The following is a 15791-nucleotide window of genomic DNA, read 5'->3' as shown; positions in this document are numbered from 1 at the left end:
AGCATAGCACTGCCCGAGAACCTTTGGGTCGTGACCGTGTGGGCCAGATGCACTTGGTGGAAGAAATCAGCAGCAACTAAGCCTCAACTGCGACAACTTGAATAATAAGCACAATACATGGAATATTCTCCTGAGAGGCCTCCACAGTCAGATATTCCACTTGCCAACAATCACCTAATTGTTCCACACGGTTTTAAGACTTTTGTGCCTTGATTCTGTTAAAAATGTCAGCGAACACTAAATCAGACCCAGTGTTTTCACGTAAGCAAGTTAGAGGGCTAGTCTCTGGAAATCAAGAGATGTAGTTACTTAACACTAGTACTGCGTTTCTAAGTGCTTGGTTTTATGGGTGGATTCCAGGGCTATTTCAACACCAATTAAATCAAACATGCTTTCATAAAATTGTCATTTAAAAAGGATTCTGAAACTAAATGATGGAAGAGAACCACTGGAGATAAGAGGGGGATGGCATGGGATGAGGGGTGGGGGGAAATGCAAAGGAGAAACTGCAGGAGGGCAGGGTACAGCTGGCACTACACCCCTGTGATGCCCAGACACGCGTGCATGTCTAATGAGGTTAACCTGATTTGCCTATAAGACAGACTGATCATCAGAATTCTTAAACTCGGGTTTCAATCACATGACAAAATTGAAAACTTTAAAACAAGGAAGATTTGTGAAGTGGAAGGCAGGTAGTGGATCTTCCAATTATTATGCTTGCATTTCAAACTCCTGTTTTAGACTGAAAGAGAAGAGGGAACATGTCAGGATATGGTTTTCGGCCTAACAATTCTCTTCTGAAAACTAATTCCAAGAGACACACGCACCCCAATGTTGATAGCAGCACTATTTACAACAGCCAAGACATAGAAGCAACTTAAGTGTCCATCGACAGAGGAATGGATAAAGAAGATGCGGTACATATATACAATGGAATATCACTCAGCCATTAAAAAGAATGAATTAATGCCATTTGCACCAACAGGGATGGACCTGGAGATTATCATACTAAGTGAAATAAGAGAGAGAAAGACAAATACCATATGATATCACTTATATGCAGAATCTAAAATATGATACAAATGAAAACTTATTTACAAAACAAAAACAGACTGACAGACATAGAAAACAAACTTATGGTTACCAAAGGGGAAGGGAGTTGAGGGGCTGATAAAATCAGAAGTCTGGGATTAACAGATACAAACTACTATATATACAATAGATAACCAACAAGGTCCTACTGTATAGCACAGGGAACTAAACTCAGTATCTTGTAAGAAACCATAATGGAAAAGAATATGAAAAAAATATATATATATATATATATATGTATAACTGAATTACTTTGCTGTATACCTGAAACACAACATTGTAAATCAACTATACTTCAATTTTTAAAAAGTTAAAAAAATAATAATTTTCTGAGAGCCTAATTCACTCTTTTAAACGTTTCTATCAAGTTATAACACATCTTAAGTGTACAGCTTGAATTTTACACACGCATGCCCACGAGGGTCACCACCACCCAGATGAAGATATAAAATGTTTCCAACCCTCCCCGACTCCCCATGTGCCCCTTTCTAGTTAATACCTGCACCCTCCTGCCCTCCATAAGACCACTCTTCTGACTTCGACCGTTTTATTAAGATACAAAAATGAATGTCAGATTTGGGTGTGGAAGAGGGAAAAATCAGCCCTACCTTTTCAAGTAAGCATGCACGTTCCCGAAGCCGTGGTACTTGGCTAAGTACACGAGCACCCCAGTTGCACACCGCCCGTCTCTCTGCCGACAGAAGCTGCAGTTGCAGATCCCGCGACACGGTGGGCAGTGCCAGCTCTGAATAAGCATGAAAAGGCACCATTAAGTTAAACCTCACGCCGCCGCTTACTTATTTACTCCTGTTTAACCTTTAAGATGGGCCTGATTAATTGCATTCAGATCTTTTTAATTATTAAAAACCTCGTAACATGGTTAACATCAGTTAGTCATGCATCACGTTCCCTTAGGAAATCCCACGGAAAAAGTTCCACAGCCACTAGCAGGGCTAAGTGGGGAACGGACTTCCCTGAATGGCCGGGTCGGGAGCACTCCAGAAGGGCTCACCACTATCCACCAACACTCTGAATGCATCTGTCTTCCCCGAAATGAATGTCCCACGACACTAAGGGCTCAATCTCTCTCTGGCCCTATCAGCTCACGGCAGACTCTCGAGCCCCCAGGACCACCCCTTCGAGGCACATACTGGGTCTAGCAGAGCATCCCTGACTTCTTCACCGTAACGGTTTCGAAGGCAGGGCCCGCAGAACTGGCCTCGAACGCCCCAGCACTCTGGGTTTCTGCAGTTTGTCTTGGTATCCATAGTTTTCTGGCGGCACTGATGACAAGTCGTTCCCTGCAAATAATAAGCAAATAAGAACCAAAAACAAAAACACTGCTTTCTGTAGACAAAATACTTAAAGAATGTCCTTCTTTGGGAATTCCCTGGCGGTCCAGTGGTTAGGACTCCACGCTTTCACTGCGGAGGGCAAGCCGCACAGCCAAAAAAAGGAGGAATTTGACTACAAAAAAAAATTTAAAGAGAAAAAAAAGAATGTCCTTCTTTGTGGGTAAAGTCTCATATTTTCTCTTTGAATCCTAGTTCACATCTATACACACATGTATACAAAAGGACATGAAAAGTATCTCAAGCATGGTGATTTCATTCAACTGGCAGACGCAATACCTTATGTTATCAAAACTACAACAAGAAAAGATCTGTTTGGGCTTCCCTGGTGGCGGCACAGTGGTTGAGAGTCCGCCTGCCGATGCAGGGGACACAGGTTCGTGCCCTGGTCCGGGAGGATCCCACATGCCGCAGAGCGGCTGGGCCCGTGAGCCATGGCCGCTGAGCCTGTGCTCCGCAATGGGAGAGGCCGCAGCCTGCGTACCGCAAAAAAAAAAAAGATCTGTTTATCTTTACCACACAACCATATCCCCAACACCTATCTATGTAGACACACGTTAACAGATACTTAGGTTGAATGAATCAATTTCTAAATTAAGAGAAAAGATTTTATGCTACTAAAGACTTACTAAGCAACTACTACTACTGCAAACTTACTAAGAAAGCTAAATCCCAAGGATGCTACAAAACTCTCTGTTCTTACATGAAAAAAACACACAGGCACACATCCCATATGCTAAGACTGTCAGAACATTAGCAAAATGTCTCTCTCACAGACGTGTACATTTCCAGACATCATTTAGAGGCTCTGACCAATGAACGGTTATAGATCTTCTCTCGAGAGTTGCTGCAGATGTTGTCCAATTCTTCCTCCGTGATTTCGTCCACTGGGCGAATTATATGGGGAAGGGCCATGGATCCAGGGCGACGACTTCGGGGCATGTCATCTTCCTGCATAATGAGAAACATGGAATAGAGTGGCCTTCCTGGCTCTTGCCAGCTCTGAATCTCAAGATACTCGCTTTGTCATTTCTTCAGAGAATTCAACCTGGAAATCATTCTTAGAGCTTATGGAGAAGGGGAGAATCCTAAGTTTACTAAGGATCATGGGACAACATCATGGAAATGACTCCTACGATTAAGAAAAGCCCAAGATAATTTTGATCCTCTTGCCTGCTAGCAAGAACCATCAAAATAAGCTGATATGGGGCTTCCCTGGTGGCGCAGGGGTTGAGAGTCCGCCTGCCGATGCAGGGGACGCGGGTTCGTGCCCCAGTCCGGGAAGATCCCACATGCCGCGGAGCGGCTGGGCCCGTGAGCCATGGCCGCTGAGCCTGCGCGTCTGGAGCCTGTGCTCCGCAACGGGAGAGGCCACAACAGTGAGAGGCTCCCGTACCGCCAAAAAAAAAAAAAAAAAAAAAAAAAAAAAGCTGATGTGACTTTAACCGTTCTGGAGTGTTTGAGAAGAACATTTCATACGGATCATTGGTGTTGAGGGGGTGTGTGCTCCCGTGCTGTGTCCATGACCCTGGGCCACCAGAACATGACAAACAGAAGAGAAAGCATGAAAGCGGAGAACTCACGTTCACGTAGCCGGCCACGGGCTTCCTCTTTCTCACCAACATGTACTTATCCTCTTCCTCCTCGTCCTCCTCCTCATCCTCCGTGGGCGGGGCACTGTGCGACCCAAGGACCCGAGACCTCGACCTGGTGAGAGGACGAGCTCTCCGCTCAGGGTTTCTCCTGCAGGAGACACCTGGGAATGTGCGCCTTCGGGGTGTCTTTGGACGCTGAACAAAACACAGAGGATTGGACCCGTTTATTCCAGAATGAGAAGTGGCACCTTCTCCTGAACCAGGTTGTCCTTTAAGTAAAAGGAGTACTCCACTTCCCGATTTCCTTCAGCCTCTCTGTAATGCATGGAAAATGAGCCCAGAAATGATACAGCCATTGTAATTTGGCTTTTGTTAACACCAAACCTGGTTTCTGTCAAACTGAGGGATGATCTATTTATGCTTTACTCAATAAAGATGCGAGAAAGAATCTCGTTCTCCAAAAAAAAAAACCTTTTCTACAACATCTCTTGAGCCCTGAAACATATTCACTGTTCCTATACTGCCCAAGAGAGAAATGTATGTATGCTTTTCCTTGTTCTATTCCTGCCCAGGGAGAGGCGGAAAAGGAAATCTTTCCTTTTGTACCACACCAGACACACCAGATTCCCCTGAGTTGCACCAGCTTAGTTTCCTCAGGATATAATCACATACATTAGGCCATGACTTGGTTAACAAATTGTTTTTGCTTTCTTTTTTTTCATTCTCAGATTTTAAAAACATCCATTACCATGTAGGAGGAATCTGCCAATGCTGGGGATACAGAAAAAACCATTTTCGATCTTTATTTCCTACCCCTGAGGGTCTTAGGTTTACTTGGGTGGGAGGAAAAGAAACAACCAATCAAAAGAGGTTTGAGGAACTTCCCTGGAGGTCCAGTGGTGGAGACTCCGTGCTTCCACTGCAGGGGGCGCGGGTTCGATCTCTGGTCCAGGAACTAGGACCCCACGTGCCACGTGGGTGGCCAAGGAAAACGGAGGGGCTTGGGGTTTGAGCCCCACAGGAGCTCGGCATCAGGGGACAGGGGCACCCCTAGCCCAGGGTGCAAGGAAGAGGTCCCAGAGATCTGTCAGAAGCTTTCCTCTATCACCTCTAAGTCTGTCTACAAGACCACATGAAATAACGAAATTGGACTTTAAAATCAGACCTGCCCATTTAAAATCAGACCTGTCCAAAACAGTACCATACAAACAAGGATTTGTACTTACTGAACTGGAGCCTGGCAGGGAACGACTTCCAGGGAAGGAGCCAGGAAAGCTTTCTAATTCTGACATTAGTTTTGCAAGCTAAAAAGGGAGGAAAGTAAACAGAAGTTATTGGTTTAGAATAACTACTGAAAACAAGTAAATTCCGGAAATCACAGTAGCACGTTTCAAAGAGTTTCTGATTTCCCCTATACATCTACCAAAACTTTAATAGATTAAAAAAAGAAACGTTAGTTTAGGGAAAGAAACACATTTTAAAACATATGTTATGAAAATTTCAGAGCTACATGGAAAATAATTCTTATGACAAAGATATAAGCAACAAGTGGCTTAGAGAAAAGCTGGGAAGGAAGGGTGAGTTCTAATACATTCAAAGTCAGATACCTACCATTGCTTTGTTCTGCTGTATATTTAAAGCCCTTTTCTCCAAAAAATTCATGCCACTTTCATCTTCTGAATCAGAATTGCAATCGGTCACAGAATTCTCTGAGGGTTCGGAGGGCACTGCTCTCTCGTTGGCAGCTCCCCTGGTGTTTCGAGTTGGAAACTTCATGGCTACCCGGAGAGGTCCGGAACTTCTGCACTGACTGCGGGTCCGACAGCCCGCGTGGTCTGCCTGCAGCCTCTAGTCAATCAGAACAAGTGAGGCATTAATGACTTGCTGATTGTTGCACAGTCTACAACAGTATGACTACAAAATATGCCTTTGGAACAAAAAGAGCTTGCAGCAAATACATTTGCACTGAACACTTTAATTGTCAAGTTTAATTGACAGCTCTGGGTAACAAAATCAAGAATTACAAATAAATACAACAACCTGAGTATAGTTTAACTCGGGGAGCCTACCTGAGACACATTGTTATAAGCCACCTTCACAGTCCCTAGGCCAGTGGTTCCGAGCCATTTTTTTAATGTGAAAATCCCAGCTCCCTTTTTCATGTCTTTAAAAATAGAATCTTTATGCATTTTGAAAAGAATTCCCCTAGGAGTAAATATGTGTGCTCTCATAAATATGATTTCAATGCTTATGGCAATACTAAACTTTATTAAAAGATGTCTCAATGTTCTGTACTACTTTTTTAAAAAACTAGCAAAATATATAACATAACATAAAATTTTTCACTGGAACCATTTTTAAGTGTAGAGTTGAATGACATTAAATACATTCATTGTTCTGCAACCATCACCACCATCCATCTCCAGAACTTTTTCATCTTCACAAACTGAAACTCCATACTCATTAAACAGTTACTCCCCACTCGCCTCCCCCTCAACCCCTGGCAACCACATTCTACTTTCTGTCTCTATGAGATCTGACTACCTCCTTCTCTTACCCACTTTTTGGAAGCCTAAAATTCTTAAAATCTCAGATTCCAAAAGTAGTGTGTTTCCACCATTTAAAATGTATGAAAATTAGCCACTGGGGAAATGCAAATCAGAATCACAAGACATCACTTCCCACCCACTAGCAGAACCAAATCAATAAGTACAGCAAGGATGTGGAGAAACTGGAACCCACACACCCACTCTGGTAGGACTGTAAAATGGTGCCGCCACTTTGGAAGACAGTCTGGCGGTTCCTCAAAAGGTTAACCATCCAGACTATATGACTCAGCAATTTTACTCCTACTGAAGAGTGTACGTCCATACAAAAACCTGTATGCACATGTTCAGAGCAGCATCAGTCCTAACAAAAGGTGCCAACAGCCGAAACGTCCATCAACTGATGAATGGATAAATAAAATGTGGTATATTCACACAATGGAATATTATTCAGCAATAAAAAGATACGAAGTAAAAAAAAAAAAAAAAAAGATATGAAGTACTGACACAGGGAAGAACTTTGAAAACATTATGCTAAGTGAAAGAAGCCAGTCACAAAAGACCACATATTGTAGGGTTCCACTTCTAGGAAATGCCCGGGATAGGCAAATCTATGAGACAAAATAGATTAACGGTTGTCAGGAACTGAGGATATTGGGAAAGGATGCAAAGTGACTGCTGATGGGTACAGCATTTCTTTTTGGGGTGACAAAAATATTCTGAAAATGACTGTGGTGATGGCTGAAAACAAACAAAAAAAAGAGAGAGGCAAAAAATACCACCCATAAAGTCCCAGAAACGGAAGACTCATTTTTTAACATTCCAAAATTCCCACCGCTTTTTGTACTATTCTTATATTTTTAGTGTGCATGGGTTGAAAGATATAAAATGACAAAACTTTTATCAGTTCTTAAGCCTTTTAATCAATTGGCATTTTATCAATCGCAACAAATAGCATCTACAAAGAATTGAAACATTGTCCGGCAATGATTCAGGCCTACAGACAATGTTGGGTGACATCCAGATTCGCAGATCAGCCCCTGCCAATAACTCCAATACATACTGATTCAGACCAACACCACCTCTTAGAGGAAATATTACATTATCGTGAAGTTAGACAGTGATAAACACTCGCTGGTCAGGCGTCCTCACTTATGTCAGTGCCGCTCAAGTGCGGTCCCAGGCAGTGGACCCGTGTCAGGGCAGAATGAGCTAAGAGCACGCACCTGACTGCAAATCAACAGTTTGTCGAGAAAGTCTTGCTAACAGAAAAACGTGTGCAGAAGTAACCAGCATGCTCGGGGAGAGTGGGACCGAGGTGCGGCAGCGGCAGCAGTGTCCTGAGCAGGACAACAGAGGCTAAAGGTAAGACAGCATGCACAGGAAAAGCCAACAGAGGAGCCAAAGTGGAAGCAGGCAGGGCCCTAATTGTCATTACCTGCACTTAAGCTCCTGCATGGGAGTTATCACAGGCTTTCCGGATGCAGGCACAGATCCACTACAGGAACCGACATTTACTGAAGGCCTACTCTATGTCAGGCCCTGGGCTGGGCACTTGAACTTAAATGTGAATGTAGCTCATCTTGAGGACACGTGTGCTTCCTCTGATTAGGCTGGATTTCTGTAGCAACAGAAATCTGCAGGCGGGCCAGTTCTATCTTACCAGTTTCCAAGATTTTCAGAGACTACAAAAATGGTCAAGCTTTACAAGGAGAACTACATTAGCAAAAAACTGCTTTAAGACATGAAGAAAATACTCTTAAAACTTTTTAAAAGATCAACAAAATCTTCTGGCATGACTAAAACGAAAATCTTAAGAAAAAAAAAAACTTTTTAGGCAAGTACGTCATGCCTCTAAAGGTACCTTATTTCTTGATATTGGTGAAATTCTCAAACTCACCATTCCATCTTGTATCTCACTCTCTGAGAAACCGCAAAACGATTCATCATCAGAGTCGGCATGAAAAATACTGGCCAGTTCGTTAGTGACATCTGGCCTTGGTTTCTGTAAAAATCCACAATGGTCTAACACATCTTGCACCTCACTTTCTGAAAAGCCGCAGAAAGATTCATTATCAGAGTCCTCATAAAAAACATTTGCCAGTTCTTCACTGATATCTGACCTGAATTTAGGTTTCTGTAAAATAAATAAATAAATGTGGTTGTGCATTTTTTTTCCTTTTTCAAGAACCAATTTTCCATAAACCGTGCAGAGAGCAAATCACATTTACAAGTGCACTACAAGAGAATAGCTTTTGTTACAAAGAAAAATGGTTCAGAGGTTTACAAATGATTTCTGAGTTGTTATGGCAAATCATCAGGCATGTTAGGTTAGGCGACATTTCAAAAGGATAGAATAAGTAGCTAATCTACCTCCAACAATTACTACCTAGAACCACAGCAAAAAGTGAAATGAAATTACAGTGCATACTGTATTTTCATAACGGCTGTATAGAAATGTAAGCAAAAAGCAAGCAGTTTTAATCACGCACAAAGCATTTGAGGCATTTTGAGCACGGCAGACTCCATTCTGTTTATTCTCAGGCAGCACTTACTGTGTTTGCAAAATTATCAGAAGCAAAGCTGTCACAACTGTCATCAGAGGATGACGAGGTTTCCATGGAAATCAACTTCACATATCTGAATTTCTTGAAGTTCTTCTTTGCTCTGCGATCCTTTTGCTGCAAACAGAAATGGCAACACTATTAAATGGGTTGCTTACCGCAGAATCTAACGAAAGATATCATTTTTGAGTTGAGTAGGTTCAAACAGCACAGAGGAGATGTGTCCACTTCTCATACCCTACACAGAAAAAGGCGGGTTTGCAATTGCTACAAAAATTTTTTCAAAACCAGGTAATATCCTAAAAAGAGATCCCTGTGAAGGAACATTATAACGACAACTATCAATTTATTCAAATATCTGTAGAGCTACCCCTTTACCCATCTTAAGAGCCCCAAACTCTTAACATTATTATACTGAGCTCCCAAGGCATTAAAAGCTAAACTCCTAAAAAAAAAAAAAAAAAAAAAGCTAAACTCCTAAAATTTGCCCTTAAAAAAAAAATTAAACTGTACTTCAAAAGTACAAAATGGTAGTGATTTCTCTCCCTCAGCCAAAATCAAGCTAATGAGATCTTTCTATGTAAGCTTTGGGCTCTGTACTGTGATGCTAATTTCCCAAACTGTAAAAACTGGGCAGCACCTCTACTTCGAGATGGCAGGCTTTCAAACAGGCCTGTGCCAATCAGGAGGGGTAGAGTGATTTCAGCACAAGTCCTTACAAATCAAATATATCGACCCAGTGAACAAATGTACAGGAGCCAAGTTAAAGGTCAAACAGTCCTCCAAACCCAGGTAGAATGCCTGATTCCACTTCAGGGCTCTATTAGGCTGGCCAGACATTCAGCTCTTTCTGCAGTCCCCTTGCTGCACAAGTCTTAAGTTTTCAGAAGTCCTTTCATAAGACACAAATGGCCTGTGGATATGAAAATGCAGCCTTCATTCATGAACACTGAATAGCCTGGCACTGCTCATCAGAACATGCAACTGGCATCAATCTCATGTAAAAAGATGGCAGTTTCTACCATTTCTTAATATTTAATGAGATTTCTTAAATGTTTTATTAGTAGTTCCTATATTTTTCTCTTCTGAAGTATAGCCATGGAGTAACAGAAGTGACTCCTTACACTGAAAACTTTTGAAAAGGCAAGCTCTGCTAGGGGTCCCACAAAAATAATGCCAAGATGTGCGGTGTCGGGTGAACAGAACATTCTGACCTTCCTTCTATACTTAACATTATGCATTTCTCTTGCAAATAAAATTATTTTCATGATCATGGGACCCAACCACCCAGTACTCCTCAACAGACTCCATTCAATCATCTTAGGAAGTTTTAGTCTTTTGTCCTTTTAGAAAGGCAGGCAAATGTGATAATAGGTAGAGGTACTACCTATTAAAGGAGATCTCAGAAACTCCCCATTTTCCAGATGAGCAAATTACAGGCTCCAAGGAGGTGAAACAGATTGCTCAAGATCACAGGGTTGCAAGGAGTCTGCAGTCTCCTAAAACAGCAAAGCTCCTTGCACTACTGCAGGAATTATCACCATTCACTCATCAGTATACCTGCCAGCAGTCAGACGCCCAAGACAGCCTCAAGGGAGGCATTCTATTGGAAGCTCGCAGGGAAATTCCTGCTGAGCTTTAACTAGTCACCACATGCCAAGAGTTAGTTATCAGGCAAATGTATACCTGGAGGAAAAGACCTAGAAAGAAGCAAGGCAAATGATCATGGTTGAGATGGACTTTCTTGGCAGATAGGTAATAACTAACACCACTTAATAGGTGTTTTTTTGTGCCAGGCACTAAGTATGCTTTCACATTAATTCCTTGCAACAAAGGTGGAAACTGAGGCTCAGAGCGGTGAAAGGAACTATTCAAGTCCCACGATGGCCCAAATTTGAACCCAGGCACGTCACAGTCCAAGTCCAGCTACACGTCTTTCTTCATGCCGAAAGCCAATGCCCAGGTCCATTCAGGAGAGCTGTCTCTGAAACCACGCCCCCAACACGCCCTCTCCCACCCACCCCCAGGGAATCCCAGCCTTCCCACGTGGGCCCCTTACCCATATTTATTTTAAGCGTGTCACTCTCTTCCTTTTCACCCAACCCCCACCCTCTAACCTCTTCTGGGGCAGACCCTCCGTTCCGGTTTCCGTTAGAGCAGAAAGTAACGTTCCATCAGGGCTACGTCCTGCTGCTGAGAGGATGGTTGGGGGGTGGGGAGGGGAGTGGGAAATGAGCAAACGGTCGGCGAACCGTTCAGACCAAGTCCTTCGGCTGCACTAAATCACCGCCTGGGACTAGAAATGCCCCCTCAAGTGTGCATAACCCAAGTTCTAAAGAGACCGATTTGCAAGACCTTTAAACTCCAAACTCCAAACCCTCAGAGGTTACAAGCGCCTGCCGGCATGGTTGATGCAAAAGCGGGCGGGAAGCGCGCGCAAGGACCCCCAGTACGCGCGGGGCTGCGCGCGGGAAAGGGCCTGGAGGCTGCAGGGCGGCGTTCCCCTCCGCGCCCCGCGGGCAGGTCCGCGTACAGCGGCCACAATGGGCCCCCCCGGCCAGCCCCCAGCGCACGTGCACCTCGGGCGCACGTGGCCTCGAGCTCCCCGGGGCTGCCAACCATCCTGCAAAGCTCTCAAATCTCCGGACCGCCCGCGCGCCGGGTGCACACGCCCGTCGGGGGCAACCCCTAGTCCCCGAACTACCCGCAAGTGCACAACATCAGGGACTTGGCTCAACGGGCGCCGCCCAGGACGGCCACCAGTTGATAAGGGCACTCCGCCGCGGAGTTGGAGGGGGTCCGCCCGTGCCCAACACCCACCGCGCCCATCCCGCGCCTTCGCCCGTCCAGCCTCACCGGCACGCGGCGAGCGTCCATGCTGGCGGCTGGCGCTCTGAGCGCTGAGAGCTGAGAAGCCGCGCGCGCCTCCGTCCCACCACGCAGGAGCCGGAGCTCAAGCAGCGCGGGCCGGCGGGCGGGGCGCTCAGAGCCCGGGCCGGAGGGGCGGGGCGCGGCAGGCTTTCCCGCGTTGGGGCGCAGGTCCTGCCAGCTATGGTAACGGTCCACCCGCGCGAGAGACCCACTCGGCCCCGGAAAAAAAGCGGTCCCCCCAGGTACCCTGAAGTCCTGTGATAGCCGTGCAGTCCCCTAAAATCCTCCTTGGAACTGTGGTGCCTTAGGAGCTCCAGGACCACTCCTCTTTACGTAGCTGCACGGTCCCGAGCGAATGGCGCGAAAATGGGTCGTATTGCCCCGGGGTTAGCAGGCTGATTTGCATGAATTCCGGGGCTGGGAGAGGAAAGTGGAGATGGGAGTCGTGGAGAGCTGCGCCGGCCTCAGCATTTAGCACTTTCCCTGCGGTGTGCGGTTTACGTTATATAAAATAAAAATCAAAGAACCAAGCACGAACTCCACCGTTTATCAGCCCAGGCACTGCCCCTAGATGTAGCACCTCTTATCTGGTAACCGCACCATTATCTGAAGCAATAAAATGAGTTAAAGCCTGATCTTTCTTTCCAGAAAGCACGGGAAGTTGTTTTATATAAGACTTGTGGTTTTGAAATGAGAAAGGGCTACTGTTAGTTAAGACTCATCTATGGGATAATAAAGTCTAGAAATTATAGAAGAATGGAAGCTAAAGACTGTATTAATGTGGTTTGGAGTTAACGTTCTTCGTCCAAATTTAGAATTACCTAAGTCAGAATGAGCCTGAGATTTTTCATTGCCCTTTGAAACGAACCTGACATTACGACGAAATACAGTGTGAGGCTTAAAAAAATTTTTTTTGTAGAGAACAGGGGAAAAAGTTGCTTTTAGAAGAAAAAGTTAAATAAATTGTGTTGCTTTAAAAGACCTTAATTATAATCTTACGTTTAAAACAAGTGCTTTAAATGAAGCATTCGCTTTCTCCTTCAAAACTTCTCTTGGGAATATTCCTTTGCAGGGAGAGAGCATGCGTGAACACACTGCGTTCCTCTCCGGGTATATTGAATACAAAAACTTGTGAATAATCGATGCACGAGAACGTGGATTGAAAGAATCGTTAAGGACTTGATCGGAGTTTTCGAGCCTTTCTACTACACGCCTGATCCATGGTCACTCTGCCACGGAGCGAGGAACAAAGAGCTCAGGGTCTGGAAGGTAGGCGCCAGGAGAGTTTGTTGGTCTGTCTGGCGAAATTGCTGGCAGTAGCGAGCCCTCAATAAATATTTGTTGAGTAAATAAACGACTGCATGAATGGTGAATGAACTAAAATTGTCGTTAGTACTGTGTCCTTGGGAATACAATCTTGTGCCACTAAAATTAAACATGTGAGATTTTGGAATTGTTAAACTACATAAAGTAGGGGAAGATTAACTCACTTTGCCTATTTCTTCTGATAAGAAAAGTATTAGTCTTGCTGGGGCACCAGAATATAGTTTACATATTTTTTAAGGTTAAGATCACTGGTCTATTAGTCTTTTCAGTAATCAGGAAAATGCAAATTAAAACAGAGATACAGTTTCACTCAGACTGGCCAAAAATTTAAAGCCTGTTAAGACCAGGTGTTGGTAAGGATATGAGGAAATCCCTGAAATTATGTTATTAGTGTAAATGTTTCACTTGGGAGTGCAATTCAGGAATATTTAGCAAAACCACTTCCAGATATATACCCTAAAACAAAGTTTTTCATGCTGCAAGTTAGAACCCATTGGCAAATTGTGAAATCAATTTAGTGGGTGGCAACTAGCGTATTTTCTTCTTTCTTTTTGAAATAGAATTTTAAAAATAAGAGTAGTGTGAGTATTGTTTCCTGAAGCGCTTGTGCCTGTCTGTGTGTATGCTGTATAAAACGCGTACTTCTTATTGTGCTTCACCATCAACAAAGTTTCCAAGATACTGTCCTGGAGAAGGTACATTATGAGTCTTGTACTGATGCTCTCTCCTTTATTCGTTCAGCTGAGGCTTGCCAACACCCATGACACCAGGCACTATTCTGAGAACTGGGACATAAAGCCCAGGAAGTTAACATTCTAGTGGAGGACTGGAAGTAAACAATAAGATAATTTCAGGTGTGATAACTTCCAAGAAGGAAAAAGTAGGATAGACGGATAGGAAATGAAAGAGGTACCAATTCAGAAAATAGAAACAGAAAAAAAAAAAATAGAAACAGGAAAGGAGGTGTTATCTGATCAGGAACCTGAATAAAAATAAGGGAGGAAGCCATAGGAAGATGAAGGAAGTGCTGGTATCAGGCAGAGTGAACAGAAGCCCAGTAAAGGACCATACTGGACTACAGAAAGCTAGGGAAAGAGAGGGTGAGCGGACAGATCACATGGGGCTTCCCTGGCCATAGGAAGAGGTTTGGATTTTATATCAGGTATGATAGGAAGGATTCTGATGAAGACAAGACCCAATCAGACTCCATGGGCTGTGTGAACTATAAACTAAAGGGGGGCAAGAGTGAGACACGAGCCCCTGGAGGAAAAAATGATGGCTTGGACTAGGGTGATCGTGGGATGGGGGGAAGTGGTCAGATTTTAAGATGTATTATTTTGAAGGTAGAGCTAACCAGACCAGAGGAGTGGATGGTTCATTCACAGTAGGATTTGTGTATCGTAGTAAAATATTGCCAACAACCTAAATGGCCCTCAGAAGGGAAATGGAGACATGAACAGTGGTGTATTCATACAATAGAATTTGAAGTGTTCAAAGGAATGGCATAGCTTGCTTGCATCAATGTAAGTAAATCTTAAAGTTGAATGGAAAAGCAGATTGCAAACACTTCTGTAAAGTATACCCCTTATGCAAATTTTAAACACAAAACATACATAAGTTGTGAAAGTATATAAAGACGTGCAGTTGGAATAGGATACAGGTTAACTCTGAGGAGGGAAAGATGGAGGAAGGAGGGGAGGGTCAGGTCTTCAATGTATGAAACAAATATGGCAAAATGTTAAATGTGAGTGGTAGATACATAAGTGTTTTTTATATTTTCACTTTCTGTGGGATTTTTTTGTATCTGAAACATTTTATGATAAAAAACTTTAATTTTGAAACATTCGTTACGTCAGTCAAGATATATATTGTAGTGTTAAATATGCGGTCCCTTTATAGGGTCCTATAAATTGGAATACGAGTTAGTCTTGTAATTTTAGCCATCTCATAAAGGTTTTATGTCACTATGTTAATCATATACGGGTAAATATGTTCATTTTGAACAAAAGACACAAAATGAGTAAGAATGGAAATTCAGTGTGCAGAGATGAGGGCGCAGGCCAGAGCAAAGGTAATAGGTACATACCTGACATTTCATAAGCACACACCTGACATACACAGACAGGATCTGGTATGAGGGCTATAAATACAGCACATACTCAGTAACTACTTATTACTAGCCAGAATGATTGTAGGAGGAATGTTAAATCTGTAAAACATTCTAAAATACCAGTCTCCTGTTAAAGAGCTTTGAACTCCTCAGGCTATTATGAACTTTCAGGGTGGTTGTGTGCTGTCCCATAGCTTTTATTCACTTTGCACAGAGAATTCCATTTCTTATTATTAAGTATGATACTTGACCCTGAGGTTCTGAGCACTAATAACAAGGTGAGCTGAAGTCAACCTTGACCTCTAGATGTTTGGTTTTAGGACAAAGAATGCAAC

General features: G+C 43.4%; 1 protein-coding gene across 2 annotated transcripts; it reads right to left on the bottom strand.

The window, feature by feature from the left end:
* Positions 1-711: 711 nt before the first annotated feature.
* On the bottom strand, positions 712-12026 carry CDCA7 (cell division cycle associated 7; the record flags this gene model as incomplete). Of its 2 annotated transcripts, XM_082841042.1 has the most annotated exons (10): positions 712-742; positions 1701-1837; positions 2244-2393; positions 3258-3395; positions 4028-4234; positions 5266-5343; positions 5651-5887; positions 8486-8722; positions 9141-9266; positions 12006-12026. In XM_082841042.1, 10 exons carry the CDS (start codon positions 12024-12026, stop codon positions 712-714), a joined length of 1362 nt encoding a protein of 453 aa, XP_082697168.1. The 2 variants fall into 2 exon arrangements, with proteins under 2 accessions (XP_082697168.1, XP_082697169.1); XM_082841043.1 differs by lacking the exon at positions 8486-8722.
* Between the last annotated feature and the right edge of the window lie 3765 nt (positions 12027-15791).

This window comes from Leucopleurus acutus, assembly GCF_964270905.1.
Source record: "Leucopleurus acutus genome assembly, chromosome: 6".
NCBI classification, from domain to species: domain Eukaryota; kingdom Metazoa; phylum Chordata; class Mammalia; order Artiodactyla; family Delphinidae; genus Leucopleurus; species Leucopleurus acutus.
The sequence above is the reverse complement of the archived record's forward strand: the minus strand, read 5'-3'. Positions and strand labels throughout refer to the sequence as shown.